The sequence below is a fragment of the Dipodomys merriami genome, unplaced genomic scaffold (assembly GCF_024711535.1).
Source record: "Dipodomys merriami isolate MVZ:Mamm:240054 unplaced genomic scaffold, mDipMer1.0.p SCAF_112, whole genome shotgun sequence".
In the NCBI taxonomy this organism is placed as follows: Eukaryota; Metazoa; Chordata; class Mammalia; order Rodentia; family Heteromyidae; genus Dipodomys; species Dipodomys merriami.
In genome coordinates, this window is record NW_027202405.1 from 872,813 (window position 1) to 897,344 (window position 24,532).

The following is a 24,532-nucleotide window of genomic DNA, read 5'->3' on the forward strand; positions in this document are numbered from 1 at the left end:
ATTTGTTCAGCAAATGTTCAAAAGAGTATAAGAAAAGATTATAAAATAGACTTTCCTTAAGGTCATTACTATTCAAGATACTAATAATGTGTGCAACATTTTAAAAATATAAGATAGTATATGACTATGTTCCCAAATTAATAGAACAATCCATAATAAATATACAAAGTCAGGAACACATTAATGTGGGTCAGACTGGGGAAGTTTCCTGAGAAGAGAGGGATTAGAGGAAGGCTCCTCAGAGTGTACTTAGGGCTGACTAGCTCTTGTTACATCTATAGGTTCTGTCTTATTCTTATACCAAAAGCTGTCCTATCATTTGCTTCTAGTTGCCATCTAACAGGGAAAATGCCTCAGGGAAAATGCCTCAGAGAGAAACAGGGCCAACTTATTTATTACTTTAAATAAAAAAATGCCAAAATGTAATAAAAATAAGCAGCATCATGATCTCTGAGAGGCTTTTTACATGCTACAAATTCTTGATGTACTTGGTGAGGTAGAGTCAGAAATCAGCAGGTTTTGAAAGCTTCCCAAATGATCATAATGCACACTCAAGTTTAAGAACCAGACTAGATGGAGCTGTTAACAATCTGATGTGGTCAGGAAGCAAATCAACATTTATGTAATCATATAGACATCTGCGTCACTGGTTTGACTTGTTTGGCTTCTTTTTTTCAAATGCCTTGTTGGAGGCCTGTGTCTGTGTGAACAAGTCTTCTAATAATACCAGGAACCTCACTGTACGGTGGTCTGTGGTATTGTGCCTCCTAATGTGTTTGATGTATGTGATGCGGGAGATTTCTCTGAGGGATATTAGTTATTATTTGTCATCTTTTTTCTTTCTTATTTTTGGTAATCCTTATTCAAATCATGCCATACCTTATTATTGGGTGAAGAAGTAGCTTGTTCAGTGACCTCAACCCTTATAATATCTTCCTTACTGAAGAGAGTAGAATAGAGCCAATCTCAGAGAGAGGGTTGTCTCCATTTGCAGCCCTATGAGAGAGGCTTCAAGAGTTGGCTCAGACACTGCCCTACACCAACACAAGATTCCCTCTAAGGACTTCTGTGGTCCATATATACACAAGCTTTTTCCTATAATTGAAGCAAGAAGAACAGGAAACTCCTTGGCCATTAGTACAAGGGCAAAGTACCTTCACAAAAATGGAACATGGGGAAATGAACAAGAGGCTCTTAGCTATTAAGAACTTGTCAAAACCTCTGCCAGAAGAGTTTTCAAGTATTCCTCCTGACCTCCAAGACTCAAATGAGGGCATGGATGTAATATAATTCAAATGTTCACATTCTGTAGCTGCCAAAGAGCATAAAAGTACCTACAATGTAAGGCCACAGGAAAGAGGAAGGAGGCCATTCAGGCCCATTGTACCTGTTGATAATCCTATGTTCCAATCAATGCTACACAGTTGGCTAAGTTTCTTTTCACAATGGAATGTAACTTCTTTTTTTTTGGGGGGGCGGTCCCGTGGTGGTGCCTGAACTCTGGGCCTGGGCGCTGTCCCTCAGCTCTTCAGCTCAAAGCTAGCACTCTACCACTTGAGCCACAGCGCCACTTCCAGCTTTTTTCTTTTTGCTTATGTGTTGCTGAGGAATTGATCCCAAGGCCTCATGCATGCAAGGCAAGCGCTCTACCACTGAGCCACCTTCCCAACCCCTGGAATATAACTTTGCTACTGCAAAAAATTACCAGCACATAGGAAAGTAGACAGAAACATAAAATGAATACCTATTTGACAACATACCAGCTTCAATTAATGTCAACAACTGCTTAGTCTTAGCTAAACCTTAATCTAGACATTTACTCCACTTTCGTTTTTTTTAATCCAGTCTAACATGGCATATCATCTTATGCATAACTATTGTAATATATGTTTCTAAAAGATAAGAACTTAGAAATGACATAACAGTGACACCATGATTATGTTTAAAATGTAAATATGAGTTACAACTATCCTATTTTCAATTATCTCTATATGCATACATACATATAAATGATTGTGTGTATTACACATACATACATGCAGATTTGAGGGTTGGGATGTAACTAATGTTTGTACATTGCAAGTGGTTAATATTTTCCTAAGTTCTTTCAGTCTTTAGGTTTCTTTTATTTCTATTTCAATTTTGGGGGTGAAGAAGTCACTATTTGGTCAATAGAACCAGTTATTATTCAAAAGTAATGCACACAGAGCTCTCTCATTCTTGGTAATCACCATTCAAATAATGGAAATTTGATTCAATGTATATTCTGAATCAGTAAGTCTGAGTGGGCCTGAGATTTTACAGTTCTACTCTTAGTTGCTGTCAATCAACAGAACAAACCTTAAGTAGCCAGATTATATTATATCGCACAACCTGGATTTTTGCTGAGTGAATCTTCCTAGTGATCATTCTGTTTCCTAAATGGGTAGTTGAAACAGATATTTGGTAAACATTTAGGAATACTTTCAATGTACATGCTAATGTAGTGGTTTGTTCCTCTGTCAGGGAACACATGAAACAATACTTGGCTGTTTCTTTTCTTGTAATTCTAGTAGTCCAACCTTCAAGGCTTCTACCCATTTATTTATTATGTGTTATGAAATGATGATATTCTAATTCTTTCACTTTTTATTTATTTCCGCTAGGCAATCCTGTCTATACCTAGTGGTAGAATTTCCATAGAATCTCTGGGCTGTTGGGAGGAGAATCAATATTTTTCCTTTGTTTGCAATTTTTCAAAGTAGCAGGTTGACTTACATCTTCCAGTGGTGTGTTCTTTAATTATTGTCACATGGTAATGGTTATAGTTGCTGCTGCTTTTAAACTCGTTGGGAACTCATTCATTTAATCATATTTTAAACTCCCACCTATTTCAGTTATCTGTACCGGAAAGACTCTTCTGAAAGATTCTTCAGGTCAGCTCCCAAGTCTTTTGCTACAACCCTGTTCTCTTTGAGAGCTTCATTTCCCTTCTGTGTGACAAGATGTCACAGGCTTGACTTGTATATCACATTTTCCCATCCAAATCTGTAACTTGCCACTTTTCCATTTCAGTAGAAAGTGTATTCTAGGATGATAATCTTGGTGATTAGGGTACTTATTGCCCAGAGGTTGATAAAATGGGAAATTAATTAATTAACTAGTTAATTAATTATTTTATATTAGAAAGGTGATGAACAGAGGGATTACAGTTATATGGCAGGTATTAAGTACACTTCTTTTCAAACAGTGTCACCTCTTCCCTCATTTTCTCCCAGTTTTTTCTTCCTGACTCCCCTTCCCCACAAGTTGTGCACTGTCATTCATTTTCAATTTAGTGTCTAGTGTGTGTCACTGCTGTGTTTGTTCACCCTTTGTATCACAATTTCTGTGCTCCTCCTTACCTTCCCCCAAACAGATCAACTACATACAAGATAAAAGGTACAGAAATAAAAAAGAGACAAAGGAGAAAACAACAACAAAAAGCAAAATAACAAAAAAAACCCTCTTGTTTCCATTTCTTGGAGTTCATTTCAATAAGCATCATTTTATATGATCATAAGCACATAGCTATTGAGCCTTTGTGATCCTCTCCCAAGAATATCCTGCTTTGGTTCACTGTGTGAATGTTTAGAATCCTGTCACATCCAAGTATAATTATTTTGTCTTTTACCATCCGTTGTGTTTACTTGTAGATTTTGTTTGTTGGTCATGAGGCTTGAACTCAGGGCATAGGCACTGTCCTTGAGCTTTTGAGCACAAGGCCAGTACTCTACCACTTTGAACTACAGTTCCGCTTCTGGTTTACTGGTAGTTAATTGGAGATAAGAATCTCACTGACTTTCCTCCTTGGGCTGGCTTTGAACCATAATCATCAGATTCTTGCCTCCTGAGCAGCTAGGATTACAGGTTGAACTATTTGCACCCAACTACTTGTAGATTTATAGACACATTCTAATTACTACAGATGAGTAAAAACATACAACGTGTTTCTTTGGGTCTGGCTTACTTGACTAAGTGGAATTTTTTCCAAGTCTTTCCAGATAAAATGGAAACTTCTTAATTGTATAAATACATTCTTAAATATTTGCAGAAGGAAATATACATGCATACATATATTCTAGAAGTATTATATAGTATTTTTCCATTGCATACAAAATGTCCCTTCTAAATTTAATTTCAGAAAAAGACATATGAATAAAACTATTACTTCTTTGTTTTATTAAATGTACAATGTAAGGACAAAGCAGTGTTTTTAAGTATGAATACTTTAAAAATCAGAAAAGACCTTGGAAAAATTACTTAGTTTATGCTTAATCCAATTTCATGATCTGAAAAAATATCTGTCTCCCAGGGCTATTAATAACAAAGCTATCATTTGCCTTGTGTTTACTGGAAGCCAGACACTTTATACAGATTTTTTTCCAATTAATCCTTATAGTACTGTTTTCAAGTGAGTGGTATTTACCTCATTTTAAAAGTGAGTACACTTTCTCAAGGTGACATAGTTAAGCAGCCGTCAGTTCATTTGCTTGTCTCTGCAGCTCCCCGCTTTTAACTTGGAGTTTAAGGTGTCATTTAAAAGAGAGAATGAATGCATAGTGCCACTGGCCTGGACCTGACAAATGGTGTTCAGTGCAGAATAAATGACAGTTAACAGAAAAGGCCTTGGTGGCTCTCTACTTGGCATTTGAGATGGGAGATGGGAGGGTGGTGGAGAATGCAGGCCAGCCAGCTTTCTGCTTTCCCAGGCGTCTGGCCCATTGACGTTCCATCCTGTTAATTTCCCATGTTGGGTCTAACCTATGTGTCCGCCATGACAGATGCTCTCATGTCAGAGCTCAAGGTCAGCCCTCAAGAGCTCAGGCTGGCACCTTCTGTCAGGTTGTCTTTTGAATATACTCCGCAAGTGGCAGGTGTCCGGAGGCAAGTCCACGTTGGCCTCTTCCCCTTACATCGTGTGTCATTAGCTGCTACATAGCTCTTGGTTTAAAACAAAAATTCACAAAACTGACAGATTCATCTGCCTAATGTCGAAAGGCATCAGAGCCAATTACAGGATAGTTCCAGAAGGCAAACAGGGTCACTTTTCACAAAATGGGATGAAGAAAAGGAAAATAGCCTTGTCATTAAAAAGGACAAATACATTTTCCTCTCAGCAGGCCCGCTCCAGGAAAATAGAAAGATTTATATTAGCTTGTAGTTTTATTATGATTGCTTTGAATAATTTCAAATCCAAGGGTACATCCCCACTCACCCCCCGCCATTTTGAGCCACTGAGCAGCATCTCCTGTTGAAAGCTGTGTCTTACCATGACAGAGAGTTTAAGCATAAAGCACAGAATTCTGATACTTTACATGGTAAATAGCAACACACATTGTGTATTTCTGTGTGTGTGTGTGTGTGTGTGTGTGTGTGTGTGTGTGTGTGTGTGTGTGTGTGTGTTGTTTTATTTTGAATCCAGGCCTGGAAGATTCTGGGGCCTTCTATTGTTAAGATCTAATTGGTACACACTCAAAATCTAAAGCAAGATAGAAAAATTCTACTTGCATTTGAGGAAAAGCTATTGCAATGGTTTAGAGGCAGACTTCCCAAACTACCCTCTTTCACACCAGCTTAGAGAGTTTGTATGAACAACAACAATTTTAAAAAAACTTGGAACACAGTCCCACAAGCTTCCCTTCCCTTCTGATATAGTTTGCAATTTGGGGGTGCAGGAAGATCTTTCAAGGACCATGAAATTCAATAAGGCTATTGAATGAAGGCTATTGTACCAGCAGATTGATTTAAGGCCAGCCTGGGAGAGATATGTGTAGAGCAAAGTCCAGAAGATACATTAACCACAGAGCTTCCATGACATTCTCTCCAGGGAATCAGGATGCATTACATACCCAGCTCTTGAGTAGGTCAATATGTATAGAATATTGCCAACCAGACAAACTCACCAAAGTTCTCATCTCAGAGTTTTTATGGGGCTCCATGATGTGAGCATGATTGCCCATATGGCTGATCTCAGGACTATTTGTGAGGCATCTAGGCTGAGCCCATAGTCCTCACTCTTAATCACATTGCTGGCCATCCTAGAATGACCTGCTTCAAACCACAATCATAGCAATATCCAAGGAGAAAGGACAGACTATTTGGGAGCAAAGTCAAAAATTCTTTATTATATAGCTACCCATACAGCTAGGAGTTTTGCTACGAGGAGGAAAAGCACCGCTAAGATAAAACCAAGATACTAATAACAATAACTACTTTCTCGGACCTATATTAAGCAATTTACAGGGATCTTATTATTTTTGCTTACAAAGACCCAAAGAAGCTGGTCCACAAAATGGCACCAGTGTGTATGTGAAAAAAACTGATACTAAATGCCTGGAAGAGCCTGTGGGAAAACTCAGTGGCTTGTGTTACACTGCCAAAGGGCAGGCCTGCCTGTCATGGTGCTCAAATGACTCCACGGGGCACCATTCCTTCTGTCTTCGCAAGAAGACTGTTTTCTGAAGCCAGACAACTTGGCACTCTCAGGAAAAGGCCCAGTCATACAAACTTACTGTTCACGTCAGATGGAAGGGGCTCTTGGGACAACTTTTCACCACAAGAACCTGTAAATACAGGTAACTAAAAGATGAAGTAACATTAAACTTTCCCTAATAGGGATTTGCCTAACCATAGATATAAGCCAGACAGGAGGTTAGGGTATAAGGAAATGCTCAGGTTTAATGGATATAGTTAGGTATATTTTATGATAAAAATACATCTATTAAAACTACAACATGAGAGGGAAGAGTTCATTTCTGTTTTGTAACCATCTGCTCAAGATATAACATTGGAGAGTTCCTCTTTCAGTTATTGATAGTAACAGCATTTAGCTATGCAAACAAGCTTTTTCCTTGGTAGGGTGTGCTTTCCAAGAAGATAGAATGAATTCTCTGACTATATACCTGGTATTAACCTCTGGACAGGATTTGCGTACTGGGATTTTTAGATTTCGTGTGATATCGTCAATAAGATAACAACCTGTAATACATTTGTATTGATCAACAGAGTTGAGGAGTTGACATGTTGTTTTTGTGTATAGAATTTTAGACATTTCAAACCATTGTTTCTTTATCTTTTTAACTGACCTTATGACAGTAATATCAGGGAAAACTTACTATTAACTTTCATATTAACATAAAAGAATCTTTCACACTAATATAAATAAGAAAGTGTTAGTAAGTGTGCTTTCTCTCCAAAGGCATTTCAGAACCTCAGGATACTTCCCATACTTTGGAAGAGTATGGAGTATAGATGTACTACACTGAATTATATGTATGTACATATATGTACAGTTAAACAACTGGGTAAAATATGGATTTTAATGACTTCTAAGAATTAGGAACAGGTCACTGAGAAAGGACTTGTTTTTTTCTTTTATTGCCTGCACAAGGGTTTGAATTCGGTCTTGCACTCTCAATTAGCTTTTTCACTCACAGCGGACACTAGTAATCACATTCACTTCAGCCACACCTCCTGTCCAAAGAGGAGACTTTCTATGCTAGAAGTATTTTATATACTTTGGTAAGATTAAATTAAAAGGCATGACAATAATCACCAAAAAGAAGTTCTTAAGTATAATTCCCCCTAACATAGTCTTAATTTTGTCCTACATTATTAAAACTGTGTGTGAAAATAAATGTATTATACAGATTGGTTATATAGAAAAAAGAATAATGGAAGGGAATTGAAGTATTATAAGAATAAGGAAGAATTTTGTCCTGTTTGCAATGATACCTTGCAAACATATTTTTTCTGTCATATTCAGCACAAGCTATGAGAACTTTTTGTGATTATGACTCATTTCTAGTTGCCTTTAGATATTTTTTTCCAGATTCATATTAGGCATTTTTTGGAAACATACACATGATTGAGCCAATTTTAAAGGTCATGTTTAGCTGTCTTTCTTTAGTAACAATCTTACATAGAGTAACTAAGCTCTCAATCACTCTACTGGACAAGTGTAGGATACTGAAAAGTATCAGTACTGAAAGAGGCCAGGAAAGAATGGCAGAGAACTTGAGGTGGCTTCCCATGGGGACAACACTTACACTGGACTTTGAATGATGAGTTAGGAGGTTTAGTAAGAGGGATGTTGGTGGGGCGGTAAAGTGAAAGCAGGTAACCTCCTGGCTGTCTTTTCACCCTTCTTCATAGGTTCCTACTTACCTCTTGCTCATCATGTGCAGCAAATGTGTTAAGAGGAACTTTTCTCTGCAGAAGCTCTCACCCTGAACAGGACTGACAGAGCCAGGGTCCCAGGAAACTTCATGTCCAGCTATAGTCTGGGGCCTTAGGGGAAAGACACATGTTCTCAAGGCCTGCACTTGGATCCTGCACTTGTAGAGGATCAAGGTCAGGTCTGGTTCAGAGAAGAGATGCCAAAAGCATTGGCCTTTGCCTGTCTCTATTCTGGATAAATGTCACACGCTGGCTCAAATGAGATCTAGGGTAACTCATCAAGATAACAGACAGAGATGGATATGTGGCCTAAGCCCTGCTGAATAAATAGGTCTCATTTTCCTGAGCTTCTGCCATGCAATCTCTTTCACATGTGGTGAAAAAGATTGATATATATGTATACATATACATATATACATATATATATTAATATGTTATATAGTGAGGCCCTGGGCATGGATTGTAAAAGTCAGCACTATGAGGAGAGACGGAGCCAGTAGGCAGGCAGGCAGGCAGGCAGGAGGGTAGGTAGATTGGTAGATAGGTAGGTAGGTGGGTAGGTAGGTAGGTAGATAGGTAGGTAGGTGGGTAGGTAGGTAGTTAGATAGGTAGGTGGGTAGGAAGACTTATTATTATGAGGATAAATTCATGTAATTATGGAAGTTGTGACCCACTGTCTGTGATCTGCAAGCTGAAGACCCAGAAAAGCTGGTGGTGTCATTACAGCTTCAATCTAAAGGCTCAAGAACCAAGGTCATAAATCACCAACCAAAACCAGGAGAAGATGAAATGAGTTGTCCCACACTAAACAAATTGGCAGGAGGAAAGGTGATGTGAGGAAGGAAGGTCTGAAATAGCATCTGTCTGGCAGATTGACTTCAATTTCATCTATAATATTTTCTTTCTCAGAACAAAGATCTGAAACAAACATGAAATGTTCATGCTTATTAAATCAAGGCAAGGATACATGATTACTTTATTACTTTATTCTCTGATATCTCATTTTTATTAAATCACACAGATAATAAAAATAATAATAAATAGAATGCATTTATATAGCAAGCCATAGTTCTAAAATTTCCATTTATGATTTTGTTATTTTTCCTAGTTAATTTTTTTAAAGGTGAAGGGAATTTCAAAATATTAACATATGGGGCTGGAAAGGTGGCTCAGTGTAGAGTGCTTGCCTTGCATGCATGAGGCCCTGGGTTCGATTCCTCAGCACCATATAAGCAAAAAAAAAAGCCAGAAGTGGTTCTATGGCTCAAGTGGTAGAACGCTAGCCTTGAGCTGAAGAGCTGAGGGACAACACCCAGGCCCAGAGTTCAGGCCCCACAACCGGACCAAAAAAAAAAAATTAACATGTCACCGTTAATGTATTGTATTAGTGTTCCCTATAGATGGTCTGGTTTCATGTGGTTTGGATAGGGCTTTAGCACAGAGATCCTAAGAATGTGTATTAATTATTCTAAAAAGAATTTTAATGGCCTACTGTGCATAAATGTTAATAGGAGTCAGGTAGATTCCCAACCAGTCCATTTAAGGGTTGAAATTTTGGTCAGCCAAAAAAAAAAAAAAAGAAGCACTTCTTTTCTTCCTGAATAATTCTGCTAAGCAAGTACATTGTATGTTACAGTCACTTAGAATGAAACAATATGGAAGCATTAATTTAGGATGTTTTGCTTTGCAGAGTTTTATAGCAAATTAGTAACAAATCTTTCAAATCTAAACAATGAATTAAATTTTAGATATTTGCTTATTAATGAAACAAGCTGCATCACCATAACTATTATGTTCAATGTTGTGTATTAAGACAGGGTTGAGGCATGGTTGGTGTGCTCTAGATTTGATCATTTGTTCATTGTGTAAACTAACTGGAACCATGAACCAGGACTTTAGAATTACAGGTTGGAGGATTAATATATTACTAACCATTTTATGTCCTATGTAATATGTTATATGTAGAATATTTGTAAAATTAATTCTACCAAATGAAATGTTATCTACATTTTGGGGGGTCAGCACTCAGAGCATTACACTTAGTAAGCAGGCCTTCTTACTACTGAGCCATGTCTCCAGTCCTTTTGGCTCACTAATTTTTGAGTTTGGGTCTTTCTTGCTGCTCAGGCACAATTCCCTTCCGTTAGGTTTCCTAGTAGCTAAGATATAAGGTGTATACCACTGCATCCTGCTCTTCATTGAGAAGAAGTCTCACTGTTTTTCTTCCCAGTTAGCCTTTAACATCAATCCCAACAATGTTAAGTCTTCCAAGTAGATAGAAGTACAGGTGTAAAACACCTGTGCCTGGCTTGTTGTTTAACATTTTCACAAGAAAGCAATTTCCTTAGCTGGAACATCAATATTTAGGAGAGATATTTTAAGTTTCAATGTTACTTAGTGTTGCTGAGATCACTGCACATGAAGTTCATTTATACCTTCTATTTTATTTATTAACTATATTATTTATCATGTACCACTGAGTCTTAGTGATAAAATGAGAACCAAAACAATGCCACTGTCTTCAAATTGTTGATAATCTAATGGCTAAAAAAAAAAGGTAATTATAAGACAGGAAGAGATGTTCTCCATGTGGGATGAGTACAGGGTATTAAACGTGCACACAGGAGGGAAAAAGAACCCACTATAGAGTGGTATGAATATCATGGAAGTCTTCTTGGTGGAACTTTGCAAGCTGACCCTTCATTTAGAGACTAGAGCAACAGTAGTATAAGCAGAGAGAGCAGCACATGGATAGGCCCATTGATAAAAGAAAACATATTTGATGCCAAATATCAGATCATTTCTTTGGTTTTAAGAGTCTTTATTACATAGTAGCGTAGGCAATTCTTACATCTCTAGAAATTCCTGGTTCACACCTCCCTTTGGGTATCAATCATCTGTAAGTCCTAGATTTGATTATCAGCCCAATGCCCAGCCCCTAGCCAATACAAATTAGAATTTCTAATTAAATTTCCCATATATCGGGATTTTTTAAGCTCCCAGATAATATAAATATCCACATTGAAAATTGGCTTACAAGATACATACATATGTTGACTTATCCAGTGTGTATATAAGTAGTAGAGACAGAAGTGCTATTCAAGGGCACTGACTAAATGAAATGGCTATAAAGAAATGACATTGGGAATCATATCTACCAGCCACGGATTGAAGTGCAAAACCATGAGAAGAGCAACTCGGATTACAGAGCTGGCTCTGTACAGATAGATAGCACTTTGTACTCTTCTCAATTCTTTAATTCAGTCACTTCACAATGCTTAACCAGCTTTCACCACATGCCTTATGATAGGTACTAGGAATACATATTTGAGAATGAATCATGAGCATATAGAATACAAAACTGAAGACACATAAGATTAAGGAAAAAAGGAGAATGAACTTTGAAAAATGAGTAGGAGTTAAATGGAATGTACAGTTCATTGGGATAGAAAGACGTTGAACACATTGAGAGTATAAGCTGTGAGAAGTGTGGCACCAAAAACTAGGTAGAGCCCTAAGTTGAGTTTTGAAAGGTCAAGTACACATTCTTCATTGTTGCAATTAGCCACAACTTGTGTGGGCATTCTGTGTAGCCAAAAAGCTTTGCACTCCCAAGTCTTCATAAGATTGAAATGACTGCAAGGTCAAAGGCAGGAATCAGAATCCAGACTTCCTGGAGTGGCTCAGAGACAGGTGGTAGGTGAGGCTCTTGGAGATGAGCAGAATGGTACTAATAGAGTATTTCACTGGGCTGGCAGTTTCCAAGATGGCTTTGTGTTGTGTGCTCTCCTTTATGAGTGTCATGGACTTATTGGCTATTTTCTGCTGAACAAAGTAGGATAGCTAGTCTGTTGAGATTAGGATATTAAAACACATAATCTTCCATCTGTAGTTTTTCATTCTCCCCCCACCCCACAGGTAAACTCATTGTCATATTTGAGGCAGCATTGTGAAATGGCCCTTGTGGTGAGGGACCAAGGCCTCCCCTTAGCCATGTTAATTAGCTTAGAGACAGGTCCTTCTCCCAGTCAATCCTTCAGATTAGACTGCATCCCGGACTGTCAGCTTTACTGGAAACCCCAAGATAAGGACTCAAATGGTGCTTCTTTCTGGCTATTGTTTCTAACATATTTATAAGATGATTTCTTTGTTGCTTTGTATGTCCCTCCCTCATGGTATAACCCCTGTTTTCACTGTATTTGATGTTGGTATAAATTGGGGAGGGGAAGGGAAAAAACAAATTGTTTAAATAGGGATATAGACTGACCCATTGCAACAATGAGATGTACAAGATGTTATGTCGAAAAACGAACTTTACAACTTTGGCATGGGGGCTGGGGAGGAGAGGGAGAAGATGGGAAGAGATGGGAAGGGGAAACAAAGGAGGAGGCAACAATGCTTGATAAGAAATATACTTATTACCTTGCTCATGTAATTGTAATCCCTCTATGGTATTTTCACAATAAAAAAAAAAAAGAATCTCACGTAGTACACAATAAGTATATTAAAAAGAACCATAAGAAAAAAAAAAAAAGAAAACCTTGAGCTTGAAATACTGTTAAACTGTGCTCTCATTCTTGACTCACAAAGACTGTGAGATAATAAATATTGCTTGTTTTAAACATTTAAGGATAATCTGTGGGGCAGGAATGAATACTCTATATTCACTCAGTGTCGCTATATTCCACATTATCTGTGAGGCCCTCACTTGCTACAAAGAGCTTTTATTATCAAGGTTGCCTTAGCTTGAGAAATAACATTTTATTTCAGCTTGAAATACACATGAAAATAAGGATAAAGAGATTCAATGGCTACTCAGATACTAGCAATTTTATGAGACAATGGGGTCAAAATTGTTGGAAGCATTAAAACCATAGTCCAGTTTTTTTTTTCCATCATAAACTGACCCTCCGCTTCGTCTCTTTCCTCAACACATACACAATAGTGTGCATAGGGTATTCAAGGACAAAGGCTCTCTCCAGGTAGCACCACAGAGTCTTTCTACAGACCTGTTGCCACACACAAGGCATTTTCCATTTGGCTACATTCTTTTCATTTGTATCTATTTTAGCACAATCCTAAAATTTAGGATGGTTTTGCATTTGTGCTATGCCTTTCCTGGTATACTTCTTTCATTTCTACGTGATACAATTATTTTGTCCCCTTCATTTATTCACAAGAAATGTGCTGCATGGTGAGCTAATAACCTCACCAGTCTCATTCTGGCATAGAAACCAATTTGAGAAGCCAAAATCTACTGTGAACACCTTGTGCCAAGAAAAAAAAATGTGAGATTTTGATAGATTGGTTCATTTCTTTAAATATTTGGTAAGATTATTGTATGAAATGCAATGCTATATTTTTAGAGTTGTAAATAATTGGTTTATTCTATATTTTAAAAAAAAACTAAGTTCCTTTCTTCTTACCTTTGTAACACAGGAGAAGAAAATCTCTTGGCAATTTTACGACGAAGATGGTGGAAATATATGATCCTGGGACTCGTAGACTTGGAAGCCAATTACCTGGTAGTTAAGGCTTACCAGTACACAACTCTGACCAGTATCCAGGTACTGACGATTCTTCCTTTCTCAACTGCCTCAATTTCTACATAGTTTATTTCCAGTCTACTCTCTTTGGAATCTGAATATTATTCTGTAAGTTTTCCAGCAAGAGGGAGACTGGTTGTCTGAAATTAACTTCATTTCCATGTCATTAATTTTTCTTACTTCAAGCATAATTGGAACTCTTTGTTCTGAATACACCACAATAATCATTGACAGTGCAGAAAAATAATTTGTAGTTTTGAATGCTGCAAACTAATCCTGTGTCAGCAGGAGAATTATTAGTAAGGATAAAAATAAATCTATTTTTATCACACTTGACTTTTTAGAATGTTAATAGACTTTGATTAAGTAAGCAAGCTGCTTAATAATCTTTTCTTTTGGGTCTTTTAAATATGTAGAATTTGTTTCTTGAAGGTACAGAATTTTTTCTAAAGGGATAGAATGAGATTCCTAAAATATACATGAAAATAGCTATATTTCTCTCTCTTTCTATCTCCCTCTTTCTTTCATATGCTTACATATGAATGATCTGTCTCTCACTACAAGTACTCCATAATATCTCTAGGTTTTATACACATATATACATACACTAAAATTTTTATTAATATTTTGTCTCTTTTTTTCCTATTACTTGGAACATTACTACATCTCCTATTTACTGAACTCCTAGTCATTTCAGTGTCCTTTGTAATGTTCAGTATGCTTTGAAATATTAAGAAAACCCAACTGAAAATTGCCTTTAATGATAAAGACATCAATTGATTCCTTTATCTGAAACATTTAAATAAAGAACAGTCATGGATATTGGTCAGATGTCTTAACGATATCTGTGAAGTTCTATTTCTTCTCATTTTTTCCTTATCTGTTCCTTCTGCTTGGTTTATCCTGAAGCCTCCTTTCATGGTCATAAAGTGGCTGCCAGCACACACTGGAGATCCATGCTTCTTCCTTTATGATTAATGAGAAACAGAAAGATCTTTCGCCCATAGCTCTTGAGCAGAAGTCCAGAGTACCATTTTGATTGGAGAATGCAATTTTAGTCAGAGTGCCAAATGACTAGGGCAATGTTGTGAGCTAACTGGCTTAGACCTAAACTCTCTCAACCAATACAGGATAAGATTTCTCTCATTTCCTCAGAGAAATGTTTCTTGAGAGAAGTAGTACTGACATTTTTAGTAGAACAGTACCCAATCCTAAAGTCAGAATGCAATGGAGCCCACCCAATCATGTATCTATCACCCAGTGAGAATTGCATGAGGCAAAAGAACACAAGACAATCAACAGCAGTGTCCTTACACCTCGTTTAGCTCTCACCTTAGCTCCATCTCCCTCTATCCTGTGTCCTATAATACATTGTTTTTTAGTTCCATTTCTGTAGTCTCTTATAAAAGAATGATATTTACATATTCACATCTACCCCACTAAACTGTCAGTTCTTTCACAGCAAAGATATTATCTATTTTACCTTTGGATCTCTAGTCCCCATTAGAAAACATAGCACATACTAGATTATAAATGTTTTTAAAGAGGTTAATTAAATTGAATCAACTGCCAGTATTTGGGGGCACCGGAATTCCCAGCAGTTCTCTCCCTGAATTTAGAGGTTCCTAGAATATCTCTACAGGTACAGACACACAGAAAAAGAATGTTGACTTCATTAAGAACTGGGCTTATTAGCCCAGAATAAAAAATTATATATGGACTCAGGGGGAAATAAGATTTAATTTCCCTCTCTGGAAATATATTTGAGGGACTTATTAATTTCTTTCTTTTTTTCTATTTTGTATTGGAAAATCACAACTAGTTGTTGGTTTCTTAACTTCATTTTTGTTTTCCAAAATATTTTCATGAGTTTTTTTTATCCTCTGAGCTTCATTAATTTGACTTACATTATAGAACATTATAGCTACCTTTCTCAAATTAGCTTTGTGATACCAGTTTAATGCCACATTTTAGGGGGGAAAAGTTTAATTGTATCATAAGAACATAAAAATTCTGGCAAAATGTCAGTTGGCTTTCATTGCAATTTACTGAGCAAAGAAGAAGGGTAGGTAAAAACAGTAACAAAAACAAGTCAAATCTAGTAGTTTCAAAATCATTTTTGCTACCTACAAGTACACCTACTGCCTACTAAAAAATAATAAATGCACAGGTGTTTGCTCTGGAAATATCATCAGCACTATTGGTAAGCAATTTGGTTCTGTTTACCCATTGCAAATTGGTGAAACTAACAAGGTCTTATAATGATGATTTTTTTTGTTGTTTCTATTGCTATTCATTGAGCACATTACATGCCTGATTCCTATTAATCCATAAAGAAAATACTAAGCATTTAAGAAATGAACTAGTTAGTACAGATGATGTCATGCACATTGAACTAGCCCTGGCCCTCCAGGAATTTACAAACAAGCAACAGGAAGAAGAGGCACACTTTAATCAACATCAAATGAACAAAAGAACAGATGTCCAAGTGCTACAATTTTCAAAAGAGACAGAGATGATGGTTATTCTCAAAGTCAAGCAAGCATCCATTCTAATGGGTCTGTGAGACTGAACAAAATGTCTCTGGACCAAATGTCTGCATAACCTTTCACCAGGAACATGACAAAAGCTTGGGACAGCAAACCCAAGGACTATTTTTGAGAACTATCATTTCTATTTGATTCATATAATCACTTAAAACAATTACTGAATTGTTTTGTGTTCAATTCTTTTGTGGCTCAGTGGTAGAGCGCTTGCCTTGCATGCTTGAGGCCCTGGGTTCGATTCCTCAGCACCACATAAGCTAAAAGAAAAAAGCCGGAAGCGGCACTGTGGCTCAAGTGGTAGAGCACTAGCCTTGAGCTGAAGAGGCCCAGGCCCAGGCCCCCAAAAAATCATCTTCGATAGGTGGGTGCAAGTGGCTCATGTCTAGTCCTAGCTACTCGGGAGAGGCTAAGATCTGAAATTCTAGATTTGAAGCCAGCCTGGACAGGAAAGTCCGTAGCACTTATAAAATGCCAGAAGTAGACCTTTGGCTAAGTTGTAGAGTCTAGCCTTTAAGGACAGATCCCCAGGCCCTGAGTTCAAGCTCCAGGACCAGCACACCCTCCACTCCTCCCCCCACCCCACACAATCACCATTGATGCGTGAGGTTTGAGAGGAAAAGTGTACTTTGAAATTATTATCAACTTATAGGAAATTTCAAAAGAACATATAGGATTCTTTGGACCCTTACATAGCTTTTCCCAACAGTGGCATTTTCTTTTGAGTATTATGTCAAATCTAGAATATTGATATTAGTACAAAGTCATTAACAAACTATAGACCTTAGTAAGTTTTCATCTTTTTTTTAACCATCACCTCTGTATGTGTGTTGATGCAGTTTGATCTTATCTATAGGCTCATGTAGTACAATCAGAATTGTCTTATTATTATAAAGAACTCCTTCCTGCTACCTCAGTGTGAAGTCACAGTCTTACCCTGTCTCTGTCAGTTGACAACCTCTAGTCAGCTCTCCAGCTATACTATACTATATAGAATCACATAGTACTTAACCTTTTGAGATTGGCTCTTTTTTGTGGTAAAAATAGTCTCCCTAAGTCTATCTAAACAGCTGTACTTTTATTAGTTTGCTCCTTTTCCGTGTTATGTAGTATACCTTGGTATGGATACACTAGAATCTGCTTAATCTTTCATCTGTTGAGGATATTTGGATTGTTTGCAGCTTTCAGCTTTTACAAAAGAAGCTGCAATAAATATTTATGTGCAATGCATCAACAAAAGTATTCATTTCTCTGGGATCAATGCTCCAAAGTTCAATTGCTAGGTTATGTGGTAGGTACATATTTAAATTTAGCAATTGTCAGACTAACTTCCAGTGTGGTTGTATTATTTTTACATTCCTACCAGTAGTTTAGTTATTCCTTAATGTCCACTATATTTGAAGTTATACTTTTATTTCAGCCATTTTAAAGGTCATGTAGTAATATTGTATTACATACAATGTGAATTTCTCTAATAATCAATAATGTTGAACTTTGAGGAGAGATTTAATCTTTGGCTTTATAATCAGAAGCTAGAGGAAGTTAACGGTGACAAAAAAAGGTAACTTCTATGTAGGAAAAACTAAAGATGATAAAATAGAGGCACTGAAGAAATCCAGCTGTTTTCTTTTATCAGAAAGTAAAAAAGAGAGATAGTAACGCCTTCATGTTGGATTTATAAGGATTTTATTCTAAAGACACATTTGTGGGTTTTTATCTCTTGACTTGCAAAGAATGAATAGGTTGTGGCTGTGTGACTTTGAGACAGATTAGTGATGACATTTGGATACATTTAAACAGCAAGGCTATTTTTATAACTGTGCTATATGAACCATTTCAGTAGAAATACTGTCTTTATGACTTCTTGCCCAAAGATGAATCATCTTTTTTCAGCCATGCAGTCCTAAAATGTGAACAGATGAGACCAGTGTGTTGCTGTGAAATAAGAAAGCAGGTCTCTTCAAACATGAGTGCTTAGTAATTAAAACTAACTCACACTGAAATTGTTTTCCAGTACTCTTACTAACTACCCTCAGGGATCTGTACCTCTGACACCAAATCCCTGTCACACAGTACGTATGTCAGAACTTTGTACATTCTTTAAACAACTTCTATTAGGCCTAAAGAACAAGAGAGTGATCTCTTCAGTCCTAATTGTTTTCCTTTCTGCTTCTCTCCTCTCTGACTTGTGCATATTGGAACAAGTACTAGCCACTCCAATATGCAGTGTGATCCCCACCCTGAGACTAATTCTACAAGGCATGAAGAACAGATACATACTACAGTTTGTCTCATCACTTCCCAGAACACTCAAGTCTTTCTGAGTCTACTTCTTCTGAATTGTTAATAGGCTGTGCTCATTCCTTAAAATGTTCTGTAGACCTGCCCATGGAAGAGAGCTTTCCTTGAGCTAGTTCACAGGTACCATCTGCAAGGTCATCAGAAAGCAAGGGGAACAGTACTCTCCCTTCTTGCTCCCACCCACTGTAACAACCACGCTTGCAGTACAGAAAATCCTGAGTTTGATACTGCCTGTTCCCTTTCTCATCTCTACTTTCCTTATGGTAACATCACTTCCTACCTTATGTGATCATTTTTTTGTTCATATAGTTCCTCTCCCCTGTGAGTACAGAAAGCCTTTGAAGGTAGGATTTAGGAACTTGATACACAATGAACAGAATAAATTTCTGATCCTTGAATAACTGCAGAAGTAATTTATTTGTTATATCACTGCATCAGGTACATGATACTTTATCAAATATATGGATAAATACATGAGTAAAGGCTTGCTATAGGCAAGGCCATACAAATTGCCTCTAGTAGGTTAATCATCAGAAAGTTCATTATTCATATGGTCAACTGTATGAGACACTATACATTTATATATGTTACTAAGCTCTAAGGACAAATAGATGAAGAAAATCATTCACTATCCCAGCTCTGAGGAAGCTCAAGTGTACGTGTAAGCAGATATAGATTCGTCTGTGCAACACTTACACATTTAAATTAACTGCACTTTCTTTATATTCTGGAATAAATCTAATCCTACTGAACCTTCTCCTAGATACTCTGTAAGGCAAAACATCAGTAGATGGGAAAAAGGACAAAGGATTCAGTATATAACTAGCCAATCTCTCCAGTTTAAACACTGACTTTGGATAGTCCAGTGACTTTTGGAAGAAATGCTTAGTCTCTTAGACATCTCATTCTCCATATGTATTCCAGAAATGGTCCATGAATCTCTTAAGGGTTTGCTAGCCCTTGTGACCTCATTTTGGTCCACTGTAAGGCAGCTGGTTGTGAGCTGGCACACTCACCGCATTGGATGTAGAATGCTGTCCGTTCTGTCTGGTGCTCTGCTAGCTTCTCTTTCTCCCTCCACCCCAGCATGGACTCTCTCTCTCTTTGTTGACTCCTCATCCTTGATTGATGCTGTGGACCTCCAGATGTCTGGTCCGTGAATGAATCTGGTCCTCAACCATAATAGTTCCTGATACATGGACATTTCTTTTACTTGTCCCAGCCTGCCTCTCTTTGCAGAGAACTTGGACTTCTTCCTTTTTTATTTTTAGTGCTATAATGACCCTAGTGTAAATATTATTTTTAATATTTTTTATTATCTTTAAGTAGTTGAACAAAGGAGTTACCATTCAACAAAGCAGTTTATGAATAGAGTGGATTGTGATCCATGACCCTCCTTTGAGTATCCTCACCTATCCCTCCCAATATCCCTTTCCCTCACTTTTCTTGTTTTTGTAGGACATGTATTGAATACTTTTTGCCACTTAACAAAGCAATTTATATATACAATACATCTTGACCTGTGTCCCCATCAACATTTCATCCCTCTTCGACTTACCCATTCTGACTTGCGTGCAAAAGAGGGTGCTTCTGGCCACATAGGACTCAACTTCAACATTTGTTTCTCTTCCCTCGGTTTTCTCTCTTCTTGCAGCCCCTGGGGAGGAGGGACAGCACTTCCCCCCCCCTCTTCCTCTCTGACAGGGACTTCCTGGGTGTTACCCTCCTCCTTTCAGGGACACCAGGCCTCCTAGCTCAGGCTCTAGGGAGGAAGTGGCAATCTTTTACATTCTGGAAGACACTTTCATATATATCTCCATTCTAGATCCTTCCTTACTGAACCAATCGATAAAGTCAGTTATGTGTTTTAAAGCTCGTCACACATCTGATCTCTTTTTCTTCGTGACTTAGTTTGCAGGTAAATGGCTGGTATAGGGTATGATGTAATGAAGAAATCACATTTCCAAAGTTTTGTTCGTATTTTGCTGGAAGACAGATCTGTATGCAAATTATAATGCAGAATGGAACAGGATGAAATGGAGCTATACACAAAATGCCACGGGATTACAGAGGAGAGGTAACAGTCTATGCATGACAGGGAAGACTCCAGAGATGACATTTGAGCTGGATCTCTAAACCTGGATTTTATTGACAACATGAATCTGATGGTAAAAACAGGACCCTGGTGATTTTCAGCTCCAATGGTGCCAGAGAGACAAGTTATAAATAAGTGATATGCCCTTATATGTTTATTCTCTCTCTTTTTCTCTCTGTCAGCATTGGTATTTCTACCTATAATTGAGGATACAATTCTTCCTCCTTATGTGATTGTAGTATGAAAACAATACTTGTTTGATGGCCTACATTTCTCCACCATCCCTAAGGTTAAAATAATGCCACCACCGATAATAGTCTCTATTGTTTTGATCCTGCTACCAGCTCCTAATATAGTCTCTAATTCCCTCTCAGGTCAAGCTCCTCTGTCCTTTCTACAAGTAGATATCTCCACAGTGCCCCCATGCATATTTCAGTTGCCTGTTTGGCTTATGACAAGTCAGTCATGTTGGGAGACTCATGACCGTGGTAGAACCTCTAACGGAATACATGCTTAATAAATACTAGTTCCTTCTACTCAAACACTATTCACTCCATAGATTCTCTCTATCCATCCATTTAGGGAAACAATAAAGAACACACATTTTACCTAACTATCCAATTCTCTGTACTCTTAATTTGGGGGCTGCAAATCAAAAGGAGCCATGGATTTCACAGTTTCATGTAAAGTGGTTTGTATAAAAGCACTTACTCAAGATACAAGAGAAAGTTAGGAAACCCACATTCCAATTTGTTTTGCCACTGATTGATTACTGTATTAGCTCAGGTGAAACCACTTGCCAGTTGATAGAGGTGAAATCTTGTAAAGATTAATGAGATTGCTCCCAGGTATGGAGAAAATTCTTCCAATCTTCTCTGTTTTGCAATAAGAACATCATAGAGAATTGTGTAAGTAACGTCAGTGATATCTTATTTGAAATCTTTTTCTTTTTCTTTTTCTTTTTTTGGCTTGTTGTGGGGCTGGAACTTTGGGCCTGAGCACTGTCCCTCAGCTCTTTTGCTCAAGGCTGGTGTTCTACCACTTGAGCCACAGCACCACTTCCAGCTTTTTTCTGCTTCTCTGGTGCTGAGGAATCGAACCCAGAGTCTCATACATGCAAGGCAAGCACTCTACAACTGAGCCACCTTCCCAGCCCCTGAAATCATCTTTTAATATGGCCAGGAGCCAAAACACACACACACACACACACACACACACACACACACACACACACACACACACACACACACACACACACACACACACACACACACACACACACACACACAGCCTTGACTGCAGTGAACATTTTTGTATAACTAATAATTCATACTTAATTCCTTAGGTCTTCTGTCCAGTACTGCCTTTGTGGAAAGTGAAACACTCTTGTAGCCCAGTGTCACACCACTGTTTTTGCTTTAAATTCTTAGAGCTAGTGGCCAACTTGCTTAGTCTAACGTGTCTGGTAAATAAGGGTGGACAGGATACAGGAGGCCCAACCTAGATTACCCCATGTCTGTTTACCCAGATTAATCTGTGACCTTCAACTACATTAGAACTTAGATGTATGTGCTTCCTGAAAAGCATAGATGGGAAATTGGGAGTGGACAACAGTACAAAATGAGCATTAAGTAAGAAAGTGCAAATAGATTTAGTGAGCGTGTGTGTGTGTGCATATGTGTATCTGTGTCTGTGTTTCCATGTATCTGTATGTGGTATTTGAGAAAAATGGAGCGATAGAGAAATAAAAGGAAGAAAGAGAAGACATGGTGTTCAAACACAAAAAGTTTTCTAATGGCCAAGTAAATAAAAAATGTTTAGCTGGCTCTGAGCTTTTGACCAAGACTAGCACTCTACCACTTGAGCCACCGGTGCCACTTCCAGCTTTTTCTAAGTGGTCTATTGGAGATAAGTCTCATGGATTTTCTTTCCTGGGCTGCCTTCAAACCACGATCCTCAGATGTTAGCCTCTTGAGTATCTAGGATTACAAGTGCAAGCCACCAGCACCTGGCTTAAGTAATTTTTTTTGAGAACTCTTTTGTAGAAAGCTAAAATCTTGCTTTTATTTCAAATTATCCTGACTTTTTCCCAGAAAAATTCCATAAATTGCATAATTTAATAATCTCATAGTTTTTTAAATTATCTGTTTGTTTTTGCCAGGTAATCACTCCTGGTTCTTTTTCTAAACATTTATTAGCTTACATTATTTATTTGATTTCATGTTTACATTTCCACATGTATTTACAATAAATCAAGTGACTCTCACCCTTCTATTACTCTCCCTTTCCCCTTCCTCAAAACAATTTCAACAGGTTTCTTGACCTATTTTCATAGCTGCAAACTATACTCCCTGATTCTTGAGACACTGAAAATTAGAAATCAGATATGTAGGAGAAAAACCAAAGATTTTTCCATGTTGAATACAGAGTTGAGGATTTTTAAAGCCCATAATCTTTTGGATCACCTTAAAAAATAATATGTCCTATAAACTTTACACAGCAAAAAAGATAATAGGCTTGAAAAGCTCTTGTGTGTAATGAATGCCTTCTGTTATTAGGCAACATGATGAAAGAATTAAGAAATAAACAATTTCTGCATGATTTCACTTGATACATCTTTTTATGAAAAAACTCTCTTTACATTTTAACTAAAAACTGTGCTTGGAGTATTAACAACATTTCACTATCTAAGACAGAACCAAAGTAATTTCATCAACACAGCAAAAATATATAGATATAAATCCATTGCATCCTTTTATATTTTCTTTTACTATTATTCACGCATTCGATTCTGGCTACCATTGTGCAAAATATTTTAGAACTTTTCTCTTGAAATCTCCTTTGAAGCCAGTTTTAAGTCATGTAAGCTTCTTTATAATCTATCCTGTGTATTTATTTATATATTAATTTTTGGATCTAGAGAGGGATTATATCACTTAATCCTGCATTTGGGATCTTTCCAAAAAATAAAACCTGGCCTCAAAAAAAGATCAACTGCATCTATAAATAAATGCTCAGAAGACAATTTCCAAGAGTTCTAAGTGGTTTTGAATGATCTTAGCTTCATTAAAATACAACCATGACCTTCCAGAGTGACTATCTTGAATGACAATATTGTTTGGATGAATGAATTCCAATATATTACAGAAGATTAGGTATGCAAACACTTGCACACCCAGCTATATAAGTGGCAATTTTCTTTCTCCTTTAAAAAAAAACTCATTATTTTCAAAGCATACCTTTCATTATGCGTGAACATAGCTTCAGGAGTAGGTACAGTAATGGTCCTCCAAAAATATGCCTGTCCTAATCCCTGTAATGTGCAAACGTGTCACTTTAACAGACAAGAAGGGTACTATAGAGGTGATTAGATTACTGATGTTGAGACAGGGAGATTACCTGAATTACTTGCATGACCCCAATGTGATCACAAAATTTCTTTGATGAGACAGATAAAGAAGAAAACATGACTGACCATGGAAGCTGAGTTCTGAGTACAAGAAGGAGACGCAAAGGCAGTGGTTACAAACCAAGGAGTGCAGGCAGATTGTGAAAACAGACAAGACTAGGAAGGGATCTTCTGCAAAAGCCTGCAGGAAGGAGCACAGCCTTGCCAACACTTGAATTCAGGGACTCCTGACATTCAGCTTAGTAACATAAACGTGTACTGTTGTAAGCAGTGAGTTTGTGATCATTTATTACAATAGCAATTTTAAAAACCTGATAGAGTTGAAGACCATATTTAAATCTGTTCAATCTCCCTGTGGAAAGGGCGGAAGAACTGTTCTCATCTCTCTTACCACGTCATATGTTAAAACCCTTTCCTGACCATCCAGTGTGATGGGCTT

General features: G+C 37.4%; 1 protein-coding gene across 1 annotated transcript in view; it reads left to right on the top strand.

Moving 5' to 3' along the window:
• Positions 1 to 24,532, top strand: part of Slc35f1 (solute carrier family 35 member F1) — a 361,568-nt gene that overhangs the window by 273,591 nt on the left and 63,445 nt on the right. Inside the window, exon 3 of the mRNA XM_070015319.1 lies at positions 13,639 to 13,766. Within this exon, the coding sequence (XP_069871420.1) occupies positions 13,639 to 13,766 (128 nt within the window). The remainder of the gene's footprint in view (positions 1 to 13,638; positions 13,767 to 24,532) is intronic.